Source organism: Zingiber officinale, chromosome 8A (genome assembly GCF_018446385.1).
Source record: "Zingiber officinale cultivar Zhangliang chromosome 8A, Zo_v1.1, whole genome shotgun sequence".
NCBI classification, from domain to species: Eukaryota; Viridiplantae; Streptophyta; class Magnoliopsida; order Zingiberales; family Zingiberaceae; genus Zingiber; species Zingiber officinale.
Genome location: NC_056000.1, coordinates 56,123,554 through 56,149,047, shown reverse-complemented (window position 1 = coordinate 56,149,047; position 25,494 = coordinate 56,123,554). Strand labels below are relative to the sequence as shown.

Below are 25,494 nucleotides of genomic sequence, written 5' to 3'. Positions count from 1 at the left end.
AATCCACTGCAACGTGGATCTACTACTATCTACTACTGACTTTACGTTTTCCTTAAAAAATAAATAAATTAATTAAAAGAAAAGAATATTATTATTCTATTATTGTATCATAAAGAATTAAAATTAAATAAGTAAGTCACAAGGGCCATAGGCCACGTCCATTTGCTCGAAGAGTCTTGAATGCGAGGCAACTAAACGGGTGGATAGGGACGGTGCCACCTGTAATCCCCCGCGTACAGGTCGCCCCTGCTCCTCATCATCTCTTCACCTCTCGCTCTCCTCCGATCCCGACCGAGAACAAGAAATTGAGCAGAGTTGTTGATTGTTGAATTCATCTCCTTGAGGTTGGGATTTGCATGGATGAGAAGAAGGAGAAGGAGGAGGAGGACCCAGACGCCACGGCAGCGGACGTGCGGTCCAATCCGTCCCAGCGGAAGCCCATCTCTTACAGCCAGCCCCTTGGTCGCGATGCCGCTGTCCTCAGCACCTCCGCCCGCCGCAGCGTTCTCCGCAAGTACAGCCTCGACGATGACGCCCGCACCTGCACCTCCTCCGAAAACCGCGCCGCTTTCACCCACACCTTCTCTCTAGACAGCCGCGGCGGAGGGTCCTCCATCCCTGACTCCGATGGGGCGCTCACCCTTGAGCGCGTCATGTCGGAGTACGGCGGAGCCCCCGGGAAGATCCCCGAATTCACGGGCAGCGGAGGTGGTGCCGGCATCTTTCGAGTTCCCCTGCGCACCGCGATGCACCCCGACCGGCCGCCCGCCCTCGAGCTGCGGCCTCATCCGCTCCGGGACACCCAGGCCGGCTCCTTCCTCCGCACCATCGTTTGCATCCAATCCCAGCTCTGGGCGGGCCAGGAGTCCGGGATGCGCGTGTGGAACCTCAAAGACGTCTTCGGAGAATGGGAGGCCGGCGGACTCGCTAAAAAGGGCGATGAATACAGCGCTCCCTTCAGGGAGTCGTGCCGCACGTCGCCGACCCTGTGCGTGGAGGTTGATGCCGCCAATGGGTTGATATGGAGCGGACACAAGGATGGAAAGATCCGTTCATGGAAGATGGACCAGCCAACCACCACGATTTCTGCTGGAGATGCTGGTAGAGTTTCTCCGATTAGAGAAGGCCTCTCGTGGCAAGCGCATAACCGCTCTCCCGTGCTGTCGATGGTCATCACTTCTTATGGTAAGTAGCACTACTGAACTAAGCTGTGGTTTTGTTATATCCAAAAGAAATGTTAGAGTAGAGGAAAACGTCTAGGTTCCATCCACCTCTAGGTTTTCATTCTTCTGATATTTAATCTGTTGTGTCTTTATCCCTTGAAAAGCTTTCAAGAGTCATATCAGTTCTGTTTTTTTGACAGCTTTTTAGGGAACCATGTAAGTAAGTTTTTGAAATTACCAAATCGCATAGGTAGTTTCAAAATTATCAAATCACGCACCCATTTCCCGTTTTACCCCTATTGACTGATTTTTTTTATTAGTAATGTCAAAATTTTGAGTAAATCAGTCGACTGATTTGCTCTTTTTTGTTATCAAAGTTGATTTTAGGTAAAATTAGTTGATGGACAAACAAACTCGGATTGACATGAAACTAGTTCCTATCTGTTCGGCTACCTCTTCTGATTATATCCATGCCCTTAAATGTCAATTTGACTAAATATATTGAGAGCGGTGATTTTTTGAACACAAATATGTTTGAAAAATTCAATTCATGTTCAAAAAAATATTACTCTCAATATATTCGGTCAAATTAATATTTTATGGCATGGATATAATCAGGAGAGGTAAACGAACATATAGAAACTAGTTTCATGTCAATCTGAGGTCATTTATATTGGCATGAAACTAGTTCATATGTGTTCGTCTACCTCTCCTGATTATATTCATGCCCTCAAACGTCAATTTGACTCAATATATTGAGAGCAATGATTTTTTGAACACGAATTAAAATTTTCAAATATATTCAAACTAGGTAATTTCGGAAACTTACCTATGTGGTTCGGTAAAAAACCGTTTTTTAGAAGGTGGACTTATTAATATGCCTGCATAATTATAAACAAGATTGATCTCAAAATGTTTTTATATAATAGAAAAATATAATGAATACACTTTGATTAAGTCTACAACTTCTATATTTATTTATGTAATGTGATCAACGGTTGAGATGGATTGATTTTGAGGATAAACTATTGATTGAAGACACTGAGCACGCTTATCTTATTATACAGGCTCAGTTGTTACTGAGTTGAATCTTATATTTTAAGATTCTCAGTTAATTTGGGTGGCTCCATTTATAAAAGAGTAGACCACTAGAGGAAATGAAAATCTTTCTGCATTCTCTCTTTTGAACAGCTTTTGCTACTTATACTGGATATCTGTAACAATAAGGTGTTTCACCTATCGCTGCAATTCCTTGTTGTATCTTTGAGGCATAGATTCGTGCCACCTTGAGTGAAAAGTTGATATCTTGCCTTAGGACAGTCACTGGATCACTTCTTATGATTTTGCATTTATTTTATTTTATTATGTCCAATTTTTGCATTATATCTAATTATTGGTCTTAGATTAGAGTTATTTCTTTTATTTTTATGCTACATAATAAAAAAATGCTGCAATTCCTTGTTGTATCTTTGAGGCATAGATTCGTGCCACCTTGAGTGAAAAGTTGATATCTTGCCTTAGGACAGTCACTGGATCACTTCTTATGATTTTGCATTTATTTTATTTTATTATGTCCAATTTTTGCATGATATTTAATTATTGGTCTTAGATTAGAGTTATTTCTTTTATTTTTATGCTACATAATAAAAAAATGCTCCTCTTTCATTTTACATGAATCTCCACCTTTGTGAACCATGTAAAAAGGTTGGTTTGTGGTCTTGGAGCAAAGGTTAATCCTGTAAAAAGATGAGTTTTAAGCACATTCCAAAATTTTTTATTGAAAAATTTCACTGTGCTATGAAGTCTCTTCTAATGTTTAATCTAGAAGGATTATGAAAGGTTCAATTGAGTACAAAATTCAATTAAATAACATTTACAAAAATGACTTTTTTCAGCTTACTCATGAGATTTGAATGCTTTTAAGAGTAATAATTAAAAGAAAAACAACCTGATGATTCAGTTGGGTACTGGCCTCTAGTTACGGTTCTCCAAGAGCTAGTCTCTAGTTGTCAAACTCGACTATTTGGGTATTTATTGTAAAACAGAAAGATTATAATCCAAATGCTCCATATCTTTTGTTTGCTCAATACTTGTTGGTGGTAACCATTGTCTGATATAACTCGGCTTATCTTTCTTCTCTATGGTCAGCACAATTTGCTGGATTATTCTCAATTGCCCTAAGAATTTTGGTTCCCAAAGAACATCTAAACAATTATAATTTAGGAATAGAATCTATGAGCACCTCCTGAAAAGAAAGGAGTCTTTTGCTTTTTCTAGGACCAATTATTTTTTCACCATGATACCACACAAAAACATACCCCTCTCCAAAATAAACCTAGCCACAACATCAACCTCATATATAATAGTCTATTTAATCTGCAACATCATCACTAGATCTGCATATATCCATAACTAAGTGCCTTATTGAGTATTGATGCTTTACATAACTCCCCAAACATTCAACAGAATCAGATAAATGGGGAATCAAACTCTCCTTAATAGCCATCAATTATTCAATTCGCTTTGAATCACAGAAGAAGCTCAAACAGCCACAGTTCCCATACCAGGAATTTGGACTTTATTGGTTTTTGGAAATAATTCAAATCTATCTTCTGGATTTAACCATTATCTTCTTCATTGGATTATGTTTGACACTCTTTTCTGGAATGTGGAGATGACTACTCCATTATCTGGTTTTCTTCATTGATTTCTATGCCCAAGTAATTCATATAATTACATTTGAAATTCCAGGTGAAATTTGGTCAGGTTCTGAGGGGGGAGTTATAAAGGCTTGGCCTTGTGATTCCATTAAAAAAGCCCTTTCTTTCACTTTTGAGGAAAGACATATGGCTGCATTACTAATTGAGAGGTCGTTTGTTGACTTGAGGAGCCAAGCTATGACAAATGGTGTTTGGAACTTGCCTACAACGGATGTGAAATTCATGGCATCTGATAATTGCAGATCCAAAGTATGGACTGTCACTAGCTTATCCTTTGCACTATGGTATAATTTCTTGTTTACAGTGTACATCAAATTATCGTTTTGTTGGTGCGATCCTAATTGCCAATTTTATGGCTATTTTATTATTGTTCAGGGATTCTCGCACAAGGGATCTTCTTAAAGTGTTTGGTATAGATGGCCAAGTAGAGAATCGAGTTGATATTCCATCTTCACAAGATCCATCTTTGGACGATGAAATGAAGACAAAGATTGGTTCCTCATCAAAGAAGGAAAAGTCGCAGGGTTCGGTTGGTTTTTTCCAGCGTTCACGTAATGCCATTCTAGGAGCAGCTGGTGTTGTTCGCAGAGTTGCATCAAAGGGACCATTCGGAGAAGATAATCAGAGAACAGAAGCAATAACTACATCAACAGATGGAATGGTTTGGACTGGATGTACAAATGGAACACTAGTTCAGTGGGATGGAAATGGGAATCGATTGCAAGAGGTTCTGCATCATTGTTCTTCTGTTCAGTGTATCTGTACACATGGGCCACGGTTATGGGTGGGTTATGCTAGTGGCAATATTCAGATCTTTGATCTTGATTGCAATCTGATTGGAGAATGGATTGCACATAGCAGTCCAGTTATAAAGATGGCTGTTGGAGGCTCATATATATTCACACTGGCACAACATGGCGGGATACGTGGGTGGAATATAAGATCTCCTGGACCTATTGATGATTTATTGCGAATAGAACTTGCCCAAAAGGAGCAATCATATACAAAATTTGAAAATCTTAAGATCTTAGCTGGAACTTGGAATGTTGGACAAGAAAGAGCATCTCCTGATTCCCTCATGTCCTGGTTGGGTACCGCAGCATCAGAAGTTGATTTAGTTGTAGTTGGGTTGCAAGAGGTGGAAATGGGGGCAGGATTCCTGGCAATGTCTGCTGCTAAAGAAAGTGTAAGATATTTACCACATGTTAATTATGATATTACTCTTATGGATTCTGACTGCTGTATGAAAGTTGGTTTATGCTCCTGGACAGGATTTTCTTAACTTGTTTTGATTTATTATGAAAATATTTGGTTTCTTATTATTGTTTCCCTATCAAGAAAAGGATAAACTGACCAAGTTTAATCCAATGGTGGAATTCAGAGATTAGGAAATTGACTAACAAAGGTCTTCACACCAGATGAATTTTATTATATTGAGAGTCTATGAACAATACCAAACCAATTAAAAAATGAGCTCTATGAGTGTACATACAATATGATAAATATTTTTCTTTTCTAGGGAAAATCAAGCCACAAACCAAGCCATAAGATATTGAGGTATTGTGTGTTCATAAATTGAGATAGGGCTTAGGGTTGAAGTGAGGCCATAGAGATGAACTTACCAATAAGAAGACAAGCAACACAATCTTGGCTTAAGAAAAATATTCAAGTTGTAAGGGATTAGCTTCTGAATAAGAAGCCAAACTATGAACCAAAAGCATATCCAATACAGAATATTTGTTCACTTGTGAGAATCCAAGATTTAGGGTTTAGGGCATAAAAAGTCAAGCCATAAGATGAGGACCCTGATGCATCTTACCAATCAGAGATTGAATATTGTGAAATGGTTCAAGCCATAATTCTAGTTTATAAGTTGTTGACTTTTCATATTTACTATTATTAAGATGAAAGGTGCAAGTAGATCTATTGTGTTTATTGCATTTGCCATATAGATGGAAGATTTGTGAATATTAAGTCATATTTTGGTGCTTTTCTTACATTATTAATTTTTCTTTAATGATCTTAGGTAGGAATTGAGGGAAGTGCTAATGGCCAGTGGTGGTTAGATACTATAGGCAATACTCTAGATGAAAGAACATCCTTTCAGCGGATTGGTTCCAGGCAGCTGGCAGGGTTACTCATTGCTGCATGGTGAGCATTCAGCTTAAACAAGAAATAAGTGAAAATTCAACACATGCTATGTTTTCACTACACTCGTAACCTTTTCTAGTGCATCTATGATTCAAAACTTGTATTTTGCCTTCACTATCAATTATATAATCTTAGTTTATTATTTTCCTAGGGCTAGGAAGGACCTTCAGTCACATATTGGTGATGTTGATGTTGCGGCTGTTCCATGCGGATTGGGACGTACGATAGGAAACAAGGTGACATTTTCAATTCTTGTAACTAACACTTCTTGGTTTAGTTCATTTTTGGGTCCAAGTTAGAGAAATCTTGAGTTTATGCATAGAGTTCATTAACTTCATGAAAAGGTTGATAATTTTTTTTTTTCCATTTAATGATGATACGTAACACTTGGTGACATAACTTGACTAGACTCTCCCTAGTCGAGTCACTTCTTGATCTAGAGCTCATCCTACATCAATCTAGATACCTTCTATCTGAGCAAACTAGTTCTTGCTCACTCCATGGGGCCTATCTTTGTAGTCTCCAGCAAGTTCCTCTTATTGTTGATTACTTTCTATTGAATGATACAATCCATGTGGAATGTTTCTAGATGCCCTCTAAAAGCAAACACAATTTTAAGAAGATAAACAATGAGAAAAAAAAAACTCAATCTCACTTTATGTATAAAGATCTAAACTGAGGTGACTAGAGTTTAATCTGGAAGAACTTCAATTCTAAGGATGAAATTGTGTTTTCTTTCAAAGTCTCTTGATGTTCCTTTTAGCACATGATTAATATAGAGGATGATTAGATGTTTTCTTGCAAGTATCAGTGCCAAAATATCCTATACAATAGCTTGTAAACACAGCTTCAATTGTCATTTCTAGGGACTTTGGTCTACCAAAAAACCACTTTAGTTTGACCAACATTTGTGATATGACCATTGAGACAACATTTACTTTGGCCAAATGTTAGTCAACCAAAATACTAAATTTGGTTGACCATGCAATCAACCTTAAATTCTAAGATAACCTTTCAAACATTCTCTATGACCTAAGAGATAGCTCGCTAAATAACAAACTCTACCTAGAAACTAAATCGGATTGTTACAATCTAAAATAACACATGTATCTTTGGATCCATTTCCAAGCTTGATGACTATCCACGAGTGTGAAGCTCTTTATGGCTCCACATCCATTGGCTTTCATTCAAGATATACCACTTTAAGCTTCAAATTCATAACAATCTGGCACAATATGCATGATAAAATACAAAGACCTAACTTACATTTATTTTCAAACCATTAAAACAACGTAGTTAGACCTTAGCACAAAGAAGGAACCATCGTCCCAACATAAGGGTATTTACAAAAGGATATTAAAGAATAAAACTCATCTAAATTCATCTTGGTAAGATTCAATGTACACTAAACTATGTCTAAGCATTAACATAACGCAATGTTAAAATTGTAGAATTCTAGCTGTAGACCTAAGATAGATAATACTTTAAATATTTACCAGTAGGTATGCAATTGTCTTTACTTCATCTCCTTCCTCCTTGCACCTTTAGTTTGTTATCAACGCTGTGTGTCAACACTCCAATATGATATTAAAACTGTATTGTTCTGGTCAAAATCAAAACTCAGGCATGACTTAAAAGTTCAAACCTTGTAGATATTAATATAAATATTTTTTACTAATTTTAATATTGACCATGTATGTCTTGTCATTTAACTCCATATACCACATATGTTATGTAGTGGGTTGACCACATCTTGCTTACATATGTTTTTCCAGACCTTGCAATGAAGTTAGTGTAAAGAATTAGGTGTAAAAGATATTCTAATTATGTCTCCACAATATATGGTGGGACTGTAAATATTAATCGAACTTATGGTTCAGTTCCCAAATATGTAAAGGAAATTTTGTGCGTAGACCAACAAAGGTTTTATTTATTCTTTAACAGTTAATAACAATTGCACAACATTCTAATATTTTAGATTTATTGTTCATCAATTGTCTATAAAATAGTATGCTAACCATGGTTTCAGATATTGGTTGATTGCATATGCCAACCAAGTATTAATTATGGAATTGGTTGAGTTTGTCTGTTAGTTCTTTTTGGGCATTATCAGATGGTGCATGCTAACCATAGTATATAATGTTTGTTAGCATCTTATCTGAAGATGAAAATATGGAGACTTGCAGTACTGTAAATGATGTGTGACATTAGTTACCCTATAAAACTGAAAATTAAGCATTGACAAATGTCAAATCAGTGGCCCTACATTCAAAATCCAATTTCTCATTAAATTTTCATAAGAAAATAAAATACAATGCCATTATTAGATAGATGAGTAATTAAACATAGCTTATTGTGTATGGGAATTTTTTAGTTAATTTAACTAATACAAAAGGAAAAAAAAAATCTTGTGTGGGATGAAAGGTGATCAGTATCTTTTCATTTCCATACTAATCTTAGAAGAAGGGTGATTTCTAAGATGACTGATTATTACCTAATAATTTGTTCCATCTGTGCTATGCTAAATCTACATATATAACTACTTGTAGATTGTGTAATAACAACTTGCTCTGCTTATAGACCTTGATTTCTTAAGAAGTGTGTTAAAATCTCCTTTTTGATTCTTCACCCAAGAGCAATTTAATGTGAACAACTAGGAATTTTGTTGCATCAGATCATTCATGGTTAGTTGTTGCCTGATAAAATATTGCATAGCTATATTTGAGACATCAGCCATGGAGGGATCTATGGGGAAGTTGTGAATTGTACTAAAATAATCTGTTTACCAATTATTCTAATTTTCATTGAAATTACTCTATTTTCCACACAGGGAGCTGTGGGCTTGAGGATAAGAACCTATGGCAGAATAATATGTTTTGTAAACTGTCATTTTGCTGCTCACCTGGAGGCAGTGAGCAGGAGGAATGCTGATTTTGATCATGTTTATCGAACAATGGCTTTCAGCCGGTCAACTACTGGACTTGGTGCAGCAGGTTTGGCACTTACTTTGTATAAGTTTTCAGGAACATGAAACACATTCATCTTCCCCATGTCTAATCCTTGTAACATCATTCTAATAGCAACGTTGCATCTTTTATGCAGGCGCTGCTACTTCTGTCCAATTGCATCGTTCTGTGAATGTATGTAAAAAAGAATTTTTCAATCAATCGTGATGAGCATATATTTCCATGTGAATGCCATTTTTATCCAAGTTCAATACTTGTGACATTGACAGGTTGCAACAGTTCAGCCTGATGATGGGAAACCTGACTTGTCAGAAGCTGATATGGTGGTTTTTCTGGGTGACTTTAATTATCGGCTTCATAGCATATCTTATGATGAAGCTAGGGACATGGTGTCTCAAAGATGTTTTGATTGGCTTAGAGAGAAGGATCAGCTCCGGGCAGAAATGAAAGCAGGGAAAGTCTTCCAAGGAATGCGTGAAGGGCAAATTAAATTTCCTCCAACATACAAGTTTGAAAGACATCAAGTAGGTCTAGCAGGTATGCTTTTAACAAAAATTAAATTATGATAATTATTTCTCCTGGATGAAATTTTTAAGTCTAATAGTTTTGACTCTGGCAGAAGTAAACAAGGTAGTTTATCAGTTCCAATTAGTTCTAGCAGATGCATTTGTAACATGATTGATTTCTTACTTTTTGAAGCTCAGTTTTACTGGATTGAAGCTTTAGTATCAGTAATTTTACTTCTGCAGATGTTAATGGCTAAAAACATGTAACTAGTTTAGCAGTTTTAATTCGTTGCGAAGACTTTGTTTGACAATGAGATTGTTGAAGTCTTTGACTAGTGTAGTCTCAATTCTGAAACGGAATCATTTGCTTTCTCAGGATATGATTCAAGCGAGAAAAAACGTATCCCTGCATGGTGTGATAGAATATTGTATCGTGACAGTCGCTCAATTTCAGTGGCTGAATGCTCACTAAAGTGTCCCGTAGTCTCTTCCATCACACTGTAAGTTCTTTCAGACGATGCTTTTCTTAGATAATTTTTTAATGGTTCACTAATGGATAGGGCACTAATTTTTTTAATGGTTCACTAATGGATACAGCATCTTCATTTGCTAGGTATGAAGCATGTATGGATGTTACTGATAGTGATCACAAGCCTGTTAGGTGCATATTTTGTGTGGAAATTGCACATAGAGATGAGTTGATAAGGAGGCAAGAGTATGGACGAATAATAACAACAAATGAGAAGATAAGATCCTTGCTTGAAGAATCCTGTGCTGTTCCAGAAATTGTTGTTAGTACTAACAACATAATCCTGCAAAACCAAGATGCTTCCATTCTTCGTATCACAAATAAGTGTGAAAAGTACAAAGCTGTCTTTCAGATCATTTGTGAAGGCCAGGCCACAATTGGGGAGGATAGAAATGCATCAGAGTTTTCTGCTAGATGCTCCTTTGGTTTTCCTCTCTGGCTAGAGGTAAATTTCCTGGTTTTATAACTGATATTTATTTATATAAATTATTGTGTATCTTCATTACAACCACTGGATAGCCAGTTCAATCAGTTGACTCAGGAGCCAAAGTCCCAATTTGATTCCATTCAAACAGTAGAAAACATCCGATTAATGTGCATTGTTAATCTATCAGACAGAAAAATTGTGGCCCAGGGGCCTGACCTATTCTATCCTGGTCTGGTTTTCAAAAAATCTGCTTCCATTCCAGTAGAACCAGTGTCTGAGATTTGGATCTGAAAGCCTTGATATTTTATCCAATAAAATATTTATTGTGCATTTTAAATTATACAGTTATATGATTTTAGAGTTACTTCATCTTCCATTTGTGAACAATGATTTTCTCATGCTCATTTTACTTGTATCATCTTGATTATAGCCTTTCAATTTGATTAATTTAGCAAATACGTTTCAAAGTTTGATAATCATAGGTATGAATTGACGGAAATACACACCACCAAAATCGTCTGTTAAATACTTAAAGCATGTAATTTAGTTGTATTGTCCCTTACAGAACTCATACGAAACCCAGCCATTCTTCAGCTTTCTCTCACTGATTATTTCAATTTTTAAGGTTTATCCTGCTAGTGGCATAATCAAGCCTGGACAAACAATAGAAGTTTCAGTGCTTCATGATGATTACTGCACTAAAGAAGAATATGTTGATGGAGTTGCACAGAACTCTTGGTGTGAAGACAATAGGGACAAAGAAGTACTATTGCTAATACAAGTCACCGGAACTGGCTCCACAGACAGCAAAGCACATAAGGTTGCAGTACGTCATTCCTCGCCTGGAGCTGAGTGCGGTGATAGAAAAGAACATAGAAAAAGGAACCAATCAAGTCATCTGCACAGGTCAGATGTTCGGGACTTTGGCAGTTCATCCACGGGAGTTCCCAACTTATCAATATCAAGTGCGCGTCGTCCATGAGGTTGCACAAGTCATGGACTGCACAAGTCTATACAAAATAGATCCAGTGCAATTGACATAAAAAATTCCTTGTATATAATTCACAAGCATAAACCAAATTAATTCTTTCCAGCAACTAATTAAAGTTCTTGCGGAAGTAACTGATCAGTTGACTGAGGAAATGTTTTGTGTTGTTGTATAGTATTATGGCAGAGTGAGAAATAGATTTTTGGATAGGGTTAAAATTATAGTTTTGGAACAAATCTTACAACAAACCAATGTTTGACTGAAATTATGTGGAACGCATTCCATGTACTGAAAACATATTAAAGAGCCAAGCACTGGAATGACAAATGGAAACTAAAGAGCCAATTCTAAATTATGCTGATCTTTTTTTAAATTGCTCTGTTTGGAAACTCAAGACATGTATACTTTTATATTTTGATCCGGGCACAAGTTAGTTTGCCTGTGACTTTTTATGTATTAATTTGTTTTTCTGGTGCTGTGAGTAGGTTTTTGGTTCTACTTGACTTCTCTGTATGCATAATTAGTGGATATCTTAGTTTTGCAATAGAATCTTTTTTTATCTTTGGTTTGTTCTACTTCACTTCTCTGTTTGTTGTGTTCTTTGGATTCCTTAAAGTTATCACCTTCATTCTTTGATTTTGATCAATTTAGATGCATATAACTAAAATTATTTCACAGACCTAAATTTTTTCAATTTCAAATATGACTCTTTTATTATGCTCCCTAGATCCCTAAAGTCATTATATTCCCTTTAATTATATTGTTCGACTCGAGATCATATAACAATTTTGATAAAAATTACTAGTTGATCAAATTTCAAAAGTGACTCTTTTGTTGTGCTTCCTGAACCTTTGGAATTGTTTTATGCTTTTACTTTTTTTATTGTTTAAGACATGTTCCAATTTTAACCAAAATTGTTAGATAGATATAAATTTATCATTTCCATAAATAGCACTCTGTCACTCCTTGGGTAATAGTGTAATGGTAGAATGTTTTCTTAATTTTTTTTATGCATTTAAGAATCAAATTAACAGATGAATTTTTTAATAAATTATTATTTAAAAATACTGAACTAATAAGCCTTTATATATAGTGCTAACTAAAAAAAATCTCTCAAATCATTATATAGTCTTGGTTTTACTATTATATTACTTGAAGCCTATGGAGTTATTATATATTATTTACGTTTTAATTTTAATCAATTAAGTTCATACAATAGTTTTGACTAAAAAGTTTATATTGATCCAAATTTTTATGTGAAGTCCAAATAGAAGTGATTTTGAAAGTTTTCTAGTTTACACCGTAACATAAGAATCTCAATCGAGTAGGAACATTTTTATAAAAAAAAAAAAAAGTAGAAAAGGGTATTTAGTTAATTGAACTCATTTACTTATGAAAATAGAGTCTAAAAAGATACGGAAACCTTGAAATAAAACAAAATTATTAGATATATGCAAAATAAATAATAAATAAATAAAACAAAACACATACATAATAAATGGTAATTAAAGCTTAGAGATAATTAAAGCTCCATAATGAGTGATAAATTAGTAAAATATTGTTTGGGTCGATAAATAATATATTTGGACAATAAATTTTATATTTTCATAGTTATTTAAGATTATATAATCAATTTAACTGATTCAAATGGGATCATTTGGTCTTGGATTATCTAGACTAGAGGAGGCCCACTCTCTCAAAGGATGGGATGATCGATCCCGTCTATCTAATAGGTAGGATCCAATCCATCTCATTTATGAAAGAGTAGGATCTAAATTGATCTAAAGATCTTGGACTAGAAGATCCCTGCACCAACTGATTTAATTCTTAGAGTTGGACCAGTTGGATAAAGAGATAGAGTATCTTAGATATAAAATGGATGTGATATTATTTTGATATTTTTTAAAAAAATAATAATTTTTAACAAATAATAATCATAATTATAATCATAATCATAATAAGTCTTTTTTATTTTTTTTATTCATAAATTTATCAGGCATTAATAAAAGGCATAAAATTTATAAAAATGATACATTGGTTAATTTAAAATTTTATAATAGTTTTGTTAAATTTGTTAGAAGGTCGTTTGCCATTTACCACGGAGTGTACTGTAGTGCACAATTGTGATTGAAAAATAAAAAACAAACAAAGAAAAGAAAAAGGGAAATAGCGAAACCAAAACCCTTGAGTTAAGCCAGCAGGTAGAGGATGGATGATTCTAGGGTGTAAAAGATATTCTAATTATGTCTCCACAATATATGGGACTGTAAATATTAATCGAACTTATGGTTCAGTTCCCAAATATGTAAAGGAAATTTTGTGCGTAGACCAACTAAGGTTTTATTTATTCTTTAACAGTTAATAACAATTGCACAACATTCTAATATTTTAGATTTATTGTTCACCAATTGTCTATAAAATAGTATGCTAACCATGGTTTCAGATATTGGTTGATTGCATATGCCAACCAAGTATTAATTATGGAATTGGTTGAGTTTGTCTGTTAGTTCTTTTTGGGCATTATCAGATGGTGCATGCTAACCATAGTATATAATGTTTGTTAGCATCTTATCTGAAGATGAAAATATGGAGACTTGCAGTACGGTAAATGATGTGTGACATTAGTTACCCTATAAAACTGAAAATTAAGCATTGACAAATGTCAAATCAGTGGTCCTACATTCAAAATCCAATTTCTCATTAAATTTTCATAAGAAAATAAAATACAATGCCATTATTAGATAGATGAGTAATTAAACATAGCTTATTGTGCATGGGAATTTTTTAGTTAATTTAACTAATACAAAAGGAAAAAAAAAATCTTGTGTGGGATGAAAGGTGATCAGTATCTTTTCATTTCCATACTAATCTTAGAAGAACGGTGATTTCTAAGATGACTGATTATTACCTAAGAATTTGTTCCATCTGTGCTATGCTAAATCTACATATATAACTACTTGTAGATTGTGTAATAACAACTTGCTCTGCTTATAGACCTTGATTTCTTAAGAAGTGTGTTAAAATCTCCTTTTTGATTCTTCACCCAAGAGCAATTTAATGTGAACAACTAGGAATTTTGTTGCATCAGATCATTCATGGTTAGTTGTTGCCTGATAAAATATTGCATAGCTATATTTGAGACATCAGCCATGGAGGGATCTATGGGGAAGTTGTGAATTGTACTAAAATAATCTGTTTACCAATTATTCTAATTTTCATTGAAATTACTCTATTTGCCATACAGGGAGCTGTGGGCTTGAGGATAAGAACCTATGGCAGAATAATATGTTTTGTAAACTGTCATTTTGCTGCTCACCTGGAGGCAGTGAGCAGGAGGAATGCTGATTTTGATCATGTTTATCGAACAATGGCTTTCAGCCGGTCAACTACTGGACTTGGTGCAGCAGGTTTGGCACTTACTTTGTATAAGTTTCCAGGAACATGAAACACATTCATCTTCCCCATGTCTAATCCTTGTAACATCATTCTAATAGCAACGTTGCATCTTTTATGCAGGCGCTGCTACATCTGTCCAATTGCATCGTTCTGTGAATGTATGTAAAAAAGAATTTTTCAATCAATCGTGATGAGCATATATTTCCATGTGAATGCCATTTTTATCCAAGTTCAATACTTGTGACATTGACAGGTTGCAACAGTTCAGCCTGATGATGGGAAACCTGACTTGTCAGAAGCTGATATGGTGGTTTTTCTGGGTGACTTTAATTATCGGCTTCATAGCATATCTTATGATGAAGCTCGGGACATGGTGTCTCAAAGATGTTTTGATTGGCTTAGAGAGAAGGATCAACTCCGGGCAGAAATGAAAGCAGGGAAAGTCTTCCAAGGAATGCGTGAAGGGCAAATTAAATTTCCTCCAACATACAAGTTTGAAAGACATCAAGTAGGTCTAGCAGGTATGCTTTTAACAAAAATTAAATTATGATAATTATTTCTCATGGATGAAATTTTTAAGTCTAATAGTTTTGACTCTGGCAGAAGTAAATAATATTCTATGAATAACAAGGTAGTTTATCAGTTCCAATTAGTTCTAGCAGATGCATTTGTAACATGATTGATTTCTTATTTTTTGAAGCTCAGTTTTACTGGATTGAAGCTTTAGTATCAGTAATTTTACTTCTGCAGATGTTAATGGCTAAAAACATGTAACTAGTTTAGCAGTTTATAATTCGTTGCGAAGACCATGGTTTAAAGTGTCGTGCCGAGACGGTCGAAACGGGCGAAACATCTCATTCCGCTCGACGACCGGCACCGGCACAACCCGACACCAAACCCACGACAACTATGACGTGTTGCACGACCTCGTGGCCGCAGCGGAGGGGTCGCTCGACCCCACAACAACAACAAGGGGTCGCATAACCCTTTCGTTGTCGCCACGGAGGCGTTGTGCGACCCTGCGGCCACCACAGAGGGGTCGCACGACCATTGTGGTCATGTTGGAGGAGTCACACGATCCTCGTGGCCATGGCTGCGAGGTTGCGCAACCCCGCGACACAGCCGAAGTAGCGTGAGCTCGCAAGTGGTATCGGATTTCGGAATTTTTTTTTAATTAAACTTAGGTTAATTATTTTAATCAACTCCTAGTTATGATAGAGATAATCTAAATAGGCTTTATTAAACACTCATAAAATTTCTATTTATTTATTATCTATTTTCATATCTTTTCCTTTTTTTAAAGATTGTTTTTTATATTGTTTATTTTGTTTATTTTTAAAGTATTTATGTTAAATATTCTATTTTTTAATTAATATATTTTATATTTAAAAAATACCGAAATTATATCAGCACAACACGATACGGTACCGAAACTGTATCGTTCCGGTCCAGTACCAAAACTTCGGCACGGGTCGAAATTTTAAACCTTGGCGAAGACTTTGTTTGACAATGAGATTGTTGAAGTCTTTGACTTGTGTAGTCTCAATTCTGAAACGGAATCATTTGCTTTCTCAGGATACGATTCAAGCGAGAAAAAACGTATCCCTGCATGGTGTGATAGAATATTGTATCGTGACAGTCGCTCAATTTCAGTGGCTGAATGCTCACTAAAGTGTCCCGTAGTCTCTTCAATCACACTGTAAGTTCTTTCAGACGATGCTTTTCTTAGATAATTTTTTAATGGTTCACTAATGGATAGGGCACTAATTTTTTTAATGGTTCACTAATGGATACAGCATCTTCATTTGCTAGGTATGAAGCATGTATGGATGTTACTGATAGTGATCACAAGCCTGTTAGGTGCATATTTTGTGTGGAAATTGCACATAGAGATGAGTTGATAAGGAGGCAAGAGTATGGACGAATAATAACAACAAATGAGAAGATAAGATCCTTGCTTGAAGAATCCTGTGCTGTTCCAGAAATTGTTGTTAGTACTAACAACATAATCCTGCAAAACCAAGATGCTTCCATTCTTCGTATCACAAATAAGTGTGAAAAGTACAAAGCTGTCTTTCAGATCATTTGTGAAGGCCAGGCCACAATTGGGGAGGATACAAATGCATCAGAGTTTTCTGCTAGATGCTCCTTTGGTTTTCCTCTCTGGCTAGAGGTAAATTTCCTGGTTTTATAACTGATATTTATTTATATAAATTCTTGTGTATCTTCATTACAACCACTGGATCAAACCAGGCCAGCCAGTTCAATCAGTTGACTCAGGAGCCAAAGTCCCAATTTGATTCCATTCAAACAGTAGAAAACATCCGATTAATGTGCATTGTTAATCTATCAGACAGAAAAATTGTGGCCCAGGGGCCTGACCTATTCTATCCTGGTCTGGTTTTCAAAAAACTCTGCTTCCAGTAGAACCAGTGTCTGAGATTTGGATCTGAAAGCCTTGATATTTTATCCAATAAAATATTTATTGTGCATTTTAAATTATACAGTTACATGATTTTAGAGTTTACTTCATCTTCCATTTGTGAACAATGATTTTCTCATGCTCATTTTACTTGTATCATCTTGATTATAGCCTTTCAATTTGATTAATTTAGCAAATACGTTTCAAAGTTTGATAATCATAGGTATGAATTGACGGAAATACACACCACCAAAATCGTCTGTTAAATACTTAAAGCATGTATTTTAGTTGTATTGTCCCTTACAGGACTCATACGAAACCCAGCCATTCTTCAGCTTTCTCTCACTGATTATTTCAATTTTTAAGGTTTATCCTGCTAGTGGCATAATCAAGCCTGGACAAACAATAGAAGTTTCAGTGCTTCATGATGATTACTACACTAAAGAAGAATATGTTGATGGAGTTGCACAGAACTGTTGGTGTGAAGACATTAGGGACAAAGAAGTACTATTGCTAATACAAGTCACCGGAACTGGCTCCACAGACAGCAAAGCACATAAGGTTGCAGTACGTCATTCCTCGCCTGGAGCTGAGTGCGGTGATAGAAAAGAACATAGAAAAAGGAACCAATCAAGTCATCTGCACAGGTCAGATGTTCGGGACTTTGGCAGTTCATCCACGGGAGTTCCCAACTTATCAATATCAAGTGCGCGTCGTCCATGAGGTTGCACAAGTCATGGACTGCACAAGTCTACAAAATAGATCCAGTGCAATTGACATAAAAAATTCCTTGTATATAATTCACAAGCATAAACCAAATTAATTCTTTCCAGCAACTAATTAAAGTTCTTGCGGATGTAACTGATCAGTTGACTGAGGAAATGTTTTGTGTTGTTGTATAGTATTATGGCAGAGTGAGAAATAGATTTTTGGATAGGGTTAAAATTATAGTTTTGGAACAAATCTTACAACAAACCAATGTTTGACTGAAATTATGTGGAACGCATTCCATGTACTGAAAACATATTAAAGAGCCAAGCACTGGAATGACAAATGGAAACTAAGGAGCCAATTCTAAATTATGCTGATCTTTTTTTAAATTGCTCTGTTTGGAAACTCAAGACATGTATACTTTTATATTTTGATCCGGGCACAAGTTAGTTTGCCTGTGACTTTTTATGTATTAAATTTTTTTCTGGTGCTGTGAGTAGGTTTTTGGTTCTACTTGACTTCTCTGTATGTATAATTAGTGGATATCTTAGTTTTGCAATAGAATCTTTTTTTATCTTTGGTTTGTTCTACTTCACTTCTCTGTTTGTTGTGTTCTTTGGATTCCTTAAAGTTATCACCTTCATTCTTTGATTTTGATCAATTTACATACATATAACTAAATTTATTTCACAGACCTAAAATTTTTCAATTTCAAATATGACTCTTTTATTATGCTCCCTAGATCCCTAAAGTCATTATATTCCCTTTAATTATATTGTTCGACTCGAGATCAGATAACAATTTTGATAAAAATTACTGATCAAATTTCAAAAGTGACTCTTTTGTTGTGCTTCCTGAACCTTTGGAATTGTTTTATGCTTTTATTTTTTTTATTGTTTAAGACATGTTCCAATTTTAAACAAAATTGTTAGATAGATATAAATTTATCAATTCCATAAATAGCACTCTGTCGCTTAATTTTTTTATGAATCTAAGAATCAAATTAATAGATGAATTTTTTAATAAATTATTATTTAAAAATACTGAACTAATGAGCCGTTATATATAGTGCTAACTAAAAAAAATCTCTCAAATCATTATATACTCTTAGTTTTACTATTATATTACTTGAAGCCTATGGAGTTATTATATATTATTTACGTTTTAATTTTAATCAATTAAGTTCATACAATAGTTTTGACTAAAATGTTTATATTGATCCAAATTTTTATGTGAAGTCCAAATAGAAGTGATTTTGAAAGTTTTCTAGTTTACACCGTAACATAAGAATCTCAATCGAGTAGGAACATTTTTATAAAAAAAAAAAAAAAAAAGTAGAAAAGGGTATTTAGTTAATTGAACTCATTTACTTATGAAAATAGAGTTAAAAAGATATGGAAACCTTGAAATAAAACAAAATTATTAGATATATGTAAAATAAATAATAAATAAATAAAATAAAACACATACATAATATGTAATAATTAAAGCTTAGAGATAATTAAAGCCCAATAATGAGTCATAAATTAGTATAATATTGTTTGGGTCGATAAATAATATATTTGGACAATAATTTTTATATTTTCATAGTTATTTAAGATTAAATAATCAATCTAACTGATTCAAGCTGGATCATCTGGTCTTGGATCTCTTAAGTCAGAGGAGACCTACTCTCTCATAAGGTGGGATGAACAACTTCGTCTATCTAATACGTAGGATTCAGTCTATACCATTTATGAAAGAGTAGGGGGTCTAAGAATGATCTAAAGATCGTGGACTAGAAGATCTCTGCTCCAATTGATTTAATTGTTAGAATTATACCAGCGGGATAAAGAGAGAATATCCTAGATATAAAAGGGATGTGACATTGTTTTGATGTTTTTTAAAAAATAATAATTTTTAATAATAATAATAATAATAAGTCTCTTTTATTTTTTTATCCATAAATTTATCAGGCATTAATAAAGGGCATAAAATTTATAAAAATTATACATTGGTTAATTTAAAATTTTATAATAATTTTGTTAAAAATTTTAAAATTGTATTTGGTAGAAGGTCGTTTGCCATTTACCACGGAGTGTACAGCAGTGCACAATTGTGATTGAAAAATAAAAAACAAACAAAAGAAAAGAAAAAGGGAAATAGCGAAACCAAAACCCTTGAGTTAAGCCAGCAGGTAGAGGATGGATGATTCTAGAAGACAGCCGAATCGCAATCCATTCCCACAACGCACATGGCCGGCGGAGGCGGAGGCGGTGGCGCCGGGTCGGGAGAGGTGGAGGCGGGGTTCGCCAAACTTCAGGGCGAGGACTTCGAGTACTACATGCAGACCTACTCCATCATGCTCGGCCGCACCAGTAAGAAGTCAACTGTCGACGTTGACCTATCCAGCCTCGGCGGTGGCATGAACATCTCCCGCCACCATGCCCGCATCTTCTACGACTTCCCCCGCCGGCGCTTCGCCCTCGAGGTCATCGGTAAGAACGGCTGCCTCGTCGAGGGCGTTCTGCACCTGCCCGGTAACCCTCCCGTCAAGCTCGATTCCCAAGACCTCCTCCAGATTGGTGACAAGAAATTCTACTTCCTCCTCCCCATCCGATCTATGTTCGCCACATCCGCCGCCGTCCGTCAGCTCCACCCCCCTGTCCCCGCTCCGCCCCCGACGATGCCTGTCCCTCCGATTCTGCCGCCTTTCGGTCGAAAAGGGCGGCCACGCCAGACAGACTTGTGGGATGGTTCATACGACGACGAGGCTGAGGAGGACGAGGGGGACGGATTGGAGAATGATGGTTTCGCCCGAGCTGGGCTGATGAAGGTGCGAAAGGTGTCCGGTGAGATAGAAGGATCCGGAGCAGGTTATGGGGCTGGGCTCGCAGTGACTGTCGCTGGGAAGGCTGGACCTTCAGGTACACTGACTGGTTCAGTGAAGGGCATCTCTTGCCCTTCTCCTAGTCCTTCAAAATTTCCCTTGTATTCTTCTTTCATGGCTATTCTTTCTCGAAATGGCACTAATTTATGCTGGAAAAAAAAAAAAGAAAAAAAGGTTCTTCGCAAAGTTTTGGAGGAATACTAGTAAATGTCGACTATGTTCACAATTTGGTGGTAAAGTTTGAGATTACTTAGTTTTATTGCGATAGGCCTGGAGAGAACAAGCCATGATTGCAAATAACATTTAGCTTTTTAATGAGGGAGTAGTTTGAAATGGCGAGTGGTTTGTTCTGGATGTCAATGATGATTCTGATTGAGTATTTGTGCAAGGTTTGGTGGATCGATTGGATATAAAATTTGAAGAATCATGGCGAAATTATAGTCTCAGATTTGAAGCAAAGTTTTAAATTTTGAGCCTCTTAAGCTGTATGTTGTATCATTAATACCATTCCATGTTCCCTCTATATTTGCTATGTTACCGCTCTCTAATTAGCAATCATATTATTGACTACATAAATAGCCCTCTTGGAGTCTTGGTTTCTTGTGTGAGTCAGCAAACTCTGATTTTTTGGGCTTAGCACAAGCATAATTGCAACTAGTCATCATGTATTGAACACATTACTTGGACCAACCAGTTTTTGAAATCATGTCAACTAAACCTTTTCAGTTTAAGCAATGGTTTATCAAGTTCTTTGGCTTTCAGTTCAACATTTGCGCATTCAGCCAGCTTGGTACCATTCTATGTCATACTGGTAAGAATTGGCCATCATTTTGGTTTTATAGTAAAGGTAACCCCCCTCTAAATGATAATGGATGTTTAGTGAGAGAGCTTATCTGGTTAGACTATATTTGTAGGTACAGTAGAATTTTAGTTAGTTTATATAGTAAGTTACAAGGAACATTAGCAATGTGAATATTGCTACTTTGGACTAACTTTTGGGATTTTAGTTTCCTTAAGAACAAATAGTTGTAAGTTTTGGACAAAGAAAGCAATTTTGTTGACTTAGCAAGCCCCATGTGAACATTTCATTTCATTTGGATACTTTGGAAATGTGCTCATGTTTTAAGGTTATTCATGCAAAATTAGAATTCACTTTGGTTATTTGGGCAAGGAGAAATTTTGTGAAGGTATATGGTCACATGCCTCTTTGAAAAATAAAGAATTAGAGTTTTTAGTCCCATAAGAAGAGTTTTCTGAAGTAAACTAAACTGCACATTATGGAGAAAAGTTGACTTTGGAAAATGCTTCTAAAAAAATGGCATTTTAGATTTCTTAGTTGTTTCTGTGCGGGTTCAAATGGATCAAGTCAATGTAATCATACTCATGATTATTCATACCTGTGTTCTCATGTTATTTTATTTATTAGAATAATTTGAGGGCTAGATTTTCACTTAAACTTGTGGAGTAGAAATCACAAAATTAGGGTTATTTTATATACTTCTACCTTAATATCTTAGGCTCCTATTCTTCAAAAGATTTTTTAGTAGTAAATTTTCTCAGCCAGGGATTGTGGAGTATTAGTAATTTATACATTAGCTTATGTTTTCTGTAACAGTTATATCCTGTTGTTTTTTTTTTCTTCTTGGAAGTTTCTGTCATTACAGTGACCATGCTTACTTTTATGTTGTAGGAAGAACATAAAGTCCATAATCCATTTCCGTCAACAAAACATGACAGGCATAGCTAACATAAAGTCCATAACCCATTTACTCCAACAAAACTTGACAAACTTAGCTGTTGTACTTCCCAGTACAAAATGAAACAACTACAATGACAATACATGTTAGACCCAACTATTTAAGGGTTGCAACTAGCTTTTGTCTGCCTTGAATTCTAGGCAAGACTATATCATCTGTAATTGTAATATCTTCAATTTGTCTAGCTGAAAAATCTTTAGACATCAAATTGCAACGTAGTAGATCAAATACCTTGCTTTAGTTGGTTATCTGTAGCAATCGAACAGAAGTTCCATCCCAAATATCATTAGGCAAGATTATTGATGTCCTCTTGACTTTTTTCCAATTTTAGATTGGATGTTTCTAGTGCATGAGGATCTTCCTAACGTGGGAATTGGGAAGAAGGAATAACTACATATGTAGTATCTTGTGCTGCTTTCTTACTACATTATTTCAGTTACTCAAATATTGATTACCCAAGTTTTAAGGAGCAAATTTCTAAATGAACTGAAGGATTCTCCTCCATTTCCATTGACTGAATTCATACTAGGAAACTTAGGGCTTTAATGTAAGAAGAAGATTTGCTGGTAAATCAATAAATTAATTGATAGCTGTTGTTTGCTCTCCTAAATGGACCACTTTGGTACTATAAAAAATTGATATATTTTCTGATCTTAAAGGTTATTAGACTGATGTCTCTGTGATACAAATGCCTTGACACGCTAACATGTTGTAAATATATGATGCGTCATGGAAGTGTATAATATCACTATGGAACAATGTGTAGAAAGATTTATTAAGGCCTAATCTTCTACAAGGAAACACAATAATTTAGCAAAAAAGGAGGTAGGGGAAAAAATTGGAGGATATAGATGTCCCCAGTTTGTGATTCTCTGGAAGGAAAGGAAAAGGGAGTGAAAGTTTAAATTTCTAAAATTGACTGTTAAAAAACATTAGAATTGGTTGCCTTAATCCTTCATTCCTTTGCCAGCTGCATGTCATCACAGTAGTAAGCTTGTTCTGCATCCACTATCCATTGTGTAAGAACATCATCACTCAGTTTTAATTGTCCAAAAGGTTTTTTTAAAGCTGGTAAAAGGATCATCTCACCTTCCTAAAACCAGGCTGAAGGTGGATAATTAAGAAAACAGATAATTGGAAATGTAATGACCTGGAATTCTGATGTAGCATATTCTTTATTTTTTAAATGTTTTTTCCCTAGCTCTACATCTGCATTATCTTGTGATTGCCTGCAATATATATTATTAAGGAACATCATACCTTTCTCAATGTTCACAGAGAGAAAGTCTGAAGCAAGATCAAGGATTGACAGGGATTCGGATAACCATCAACTTTTACAATTGGAAGAGAAGGATGTTGTCTCATCTGTAGCCACAGTACTATCTGATCTTTGTGGACCTGGAGAGTGGATGCCTATGGTAAAACTTCATGCAGAGGTTAGCTCAAAAACCAGTGATCTTACTAGAGTTTTTGAATTATTATGTTCTTAAATAACATGGTGATTTTTATATATATGGGTTATGCTGAGGAGGGTTTTAGAAAACTTTTGTTTGATTTCGGCTGCTTAGTTTTGCAAGTCAATTTGCTTAGGTTATAATTTGAAGCCTTCTCAGACAAGCGATATAGAATTTCAGTGGCATCACATTTCGGACTCTGATTCCAAGTTCTCAAGTTTTCTTACTGACACATTAAGGATGTGAATCTTTTTGAGCTTATGTACTAGCTGACATGATTTGCAAGCATTTTGAATTTTAGTTAGGCCCAATGGGTTCAGGTTTCTATATTTCATTTGTTTTGGAAACTTTTTCGAAACTCAAAGTTTAACTTGAGACATTCCAAATGCTTTCTGGAAAAACTTTGGAAAAAATTGTTCTATCTACAATGTGATGATCAGTCAGTATTTTTTTTTTCCCAATATGTTAGAAACTCTCATGTCTTTAATCTTGAATCAGTCTATACAACATAAGCAATTTTACGGTTTTCATATCATTTGGTTCAGCTTGTGGAACAATATAGCAATGTGTGGCACCACAGCAGAGTTAAGAGGTACCTCACATCCGAGGACTGGCCCCCTCTTGAAACCAAAGGAAGACCTTGGTTTGGCCTCCTTACGCTGCTTCGGAAATACCCAGAGCACTTTGTGATCAATACAAGATCGAAAGGGAGGATAACATCCGAGTTTGTTTCCCTGGTGTCCTTGCTATCTTAACCTTGTCACTGCAACGCAGCTCGTACGTGCATTGTCTTGAAAATAAAAACTATGTCGCAGAGTTTAGAAATTTACATACATGTGTGGTCTTTAGTTTAGAGTGTTGGATGCCAGAGAACTTTGTGTTTGCTGTAATCACTTGCGACAGCGCAGCTGCTAGTTAATTCCCATCATTAAATATTAAAGAGACACTTTTTATCAAATGGTTTTGTTCTTGATTGGTGTTGTGCAAATTCTGTGCTTTGTTCCTACGTGTGGAAACGAGGGACAATAGTATTTCATGTTGCTACCAGTTAGTTCATTGGGCGAAAAGACCAACTAATTAATAAAGTTCTTTGTTGTTTATTTGATTCACAATGCATTTTCAAGATTCTCATGCCAATGATACTTTAACGGGATCCAAGATAGTTCATTTCAAAATTAATCTGCTTGGGACAAGTTTGCAGATATCAGCAAAATGATTTTAAAATGGACAACATTTGTGGGCTTATTTTCATTTTTTTTAAATGATCAATTTTTATGATGAGATTAATTCTCGAGGTGATTGGTCTATTTCTATGAAATTTTTTCATCGATTATCAAAATAAATTTGGAAGTACAGAGGGATCCTGATATATGGCCCAACGTCACAAATAATTCAAACTTTTCAAGTATAATGTGTCTAAGAAGTCCGTCCTACT

At 35.4% G+C, this 25,494-nt stretch overlaps 2 protein-coding genes across 3 annotated transcripts; both read left to right on the top strand.

Annotated features, from left to right (window-relative positions):
* The first annotated feature begins 162 nt into the window (after positions 1 to 162).
* LOC122009149 (type II inositol polyphosphate 5-phosphatase 15-like) lies at positions 163 to 18,347 on the top strand. 2 transcript variants are annotated; one of them, XM_042565175.1, is made up of 11 exons: positions 163 to 1,185; positions 3,915 to 4,167; positions 4,259 to 5,069; positions 5,910 to 6,034; positions 6,186 to 6,270; positions 14,695 to 14,857; positions 14,967 to 15,004; positions 15,100 to 15,367; positions 16,422 to 16,545; positions 16,659 to 17,019; positions 17,635 to 18,347. In XM_042565175.1, the coding sequence occupies exons 1-11, from the start codon at positions 357 to 359 to the stop codon at positions 17,989 to 17,991; spliced, it is 3,414 nt and encodes a 1,137-aa protein (XP_042421109.1). In that variant the 5' UTR covers positions 163 to 356; the 3' UTR covers positions 17,992 to 18,347. The 2 variants fall into 2 exon arrangements, with proteins under 2 accessions (XP_042421109.1, XP_042421108.1); XM_042565174.1 differs by lacking the exons at positions 14,695 to 14,857; positions 14,967 to 15,004; positions 15,100 to 15,367; ... (1 more) ...; positions 16,659 to 17,019; positions 17,635 to 18,347 and adding exons at positions 8,865 to 9,027; positions 9,137 to 9,174; positions 9,270 to 9,537; ... (1 more) ...; positions 10,120 to 10,480; positions 11,088 to 11,866.
* A 1,803-nt stretch (positions 18,348 to 20,150) lies between these two features.
* Positions 20,151 to 25,017, top strand: LOC122009148 (FHA domain-containing protein FHA2-like). Its single transcript, XM_042565172.1, has 3 exons — positions 20,151 to 20,885; positions 23,884 to 24,041; positions 24,605 to 25,017. The coding sequence occupies exons 1-3, from the start codon at positions 20,213 to 20,215 to the stop codon at positions 24,812 to 24,814; spliced, it is 1,041 nt and encodes a 346-aa protein (XP_042421106.1). The 5' UTR covers positions 20,151 to 20,212; the 3' UTR covers positions 24,815 to 25,017.
* Positions 25,018 to 25,494: the final 477 nt, after the last annotated feature.

Bases quoted from the DNA above. Each gene is read 5' to 3' on its own strand.
- LOC122009148 (XM_042565172.1), top strand. From the start codon at position 20,213: ATGGCCGGCGGAGGCGGAGGCGGTGGCGCCGGGTCGGGAGAGGTGGAG. The intron at 20,886-23,883 runs GTACACTGACTG...CAATGTTCACAG, and splicing joins TGGGAAGGCTGGACCTTCAG to AGAGAAAGTCTGAAGCAAGA. The intron at 24,042-24,604 runs GTTAGCTCAAAA...CATTTGGTTCAG, and splicing joins TGGTAAAACTTCATGCAGAG to CTTGTGGAACAATATAGCAA.
- LOC122009149 (XM_042565175.1), top strand. From the start codon at position 357: ATGGATGAGAAGAAGGAGAAGGAGGAGGAGGACCCAGACGCCACGGCA. The intron at 6,271-14,694 runs GTGACATTTTCA...TTTGCCATACAG, and splicing joins GACGTACGATAGGAAACAAG to GGAGCTGTGGGCTTGAGGAT. The intron at 14,858-14,966 runs GTTTGGCACTTA...TCTTTTATGCAG, and splicing joins TACTGGACTTGGTGCAGCAG to GCGCTGCTACATCTGTCCAA.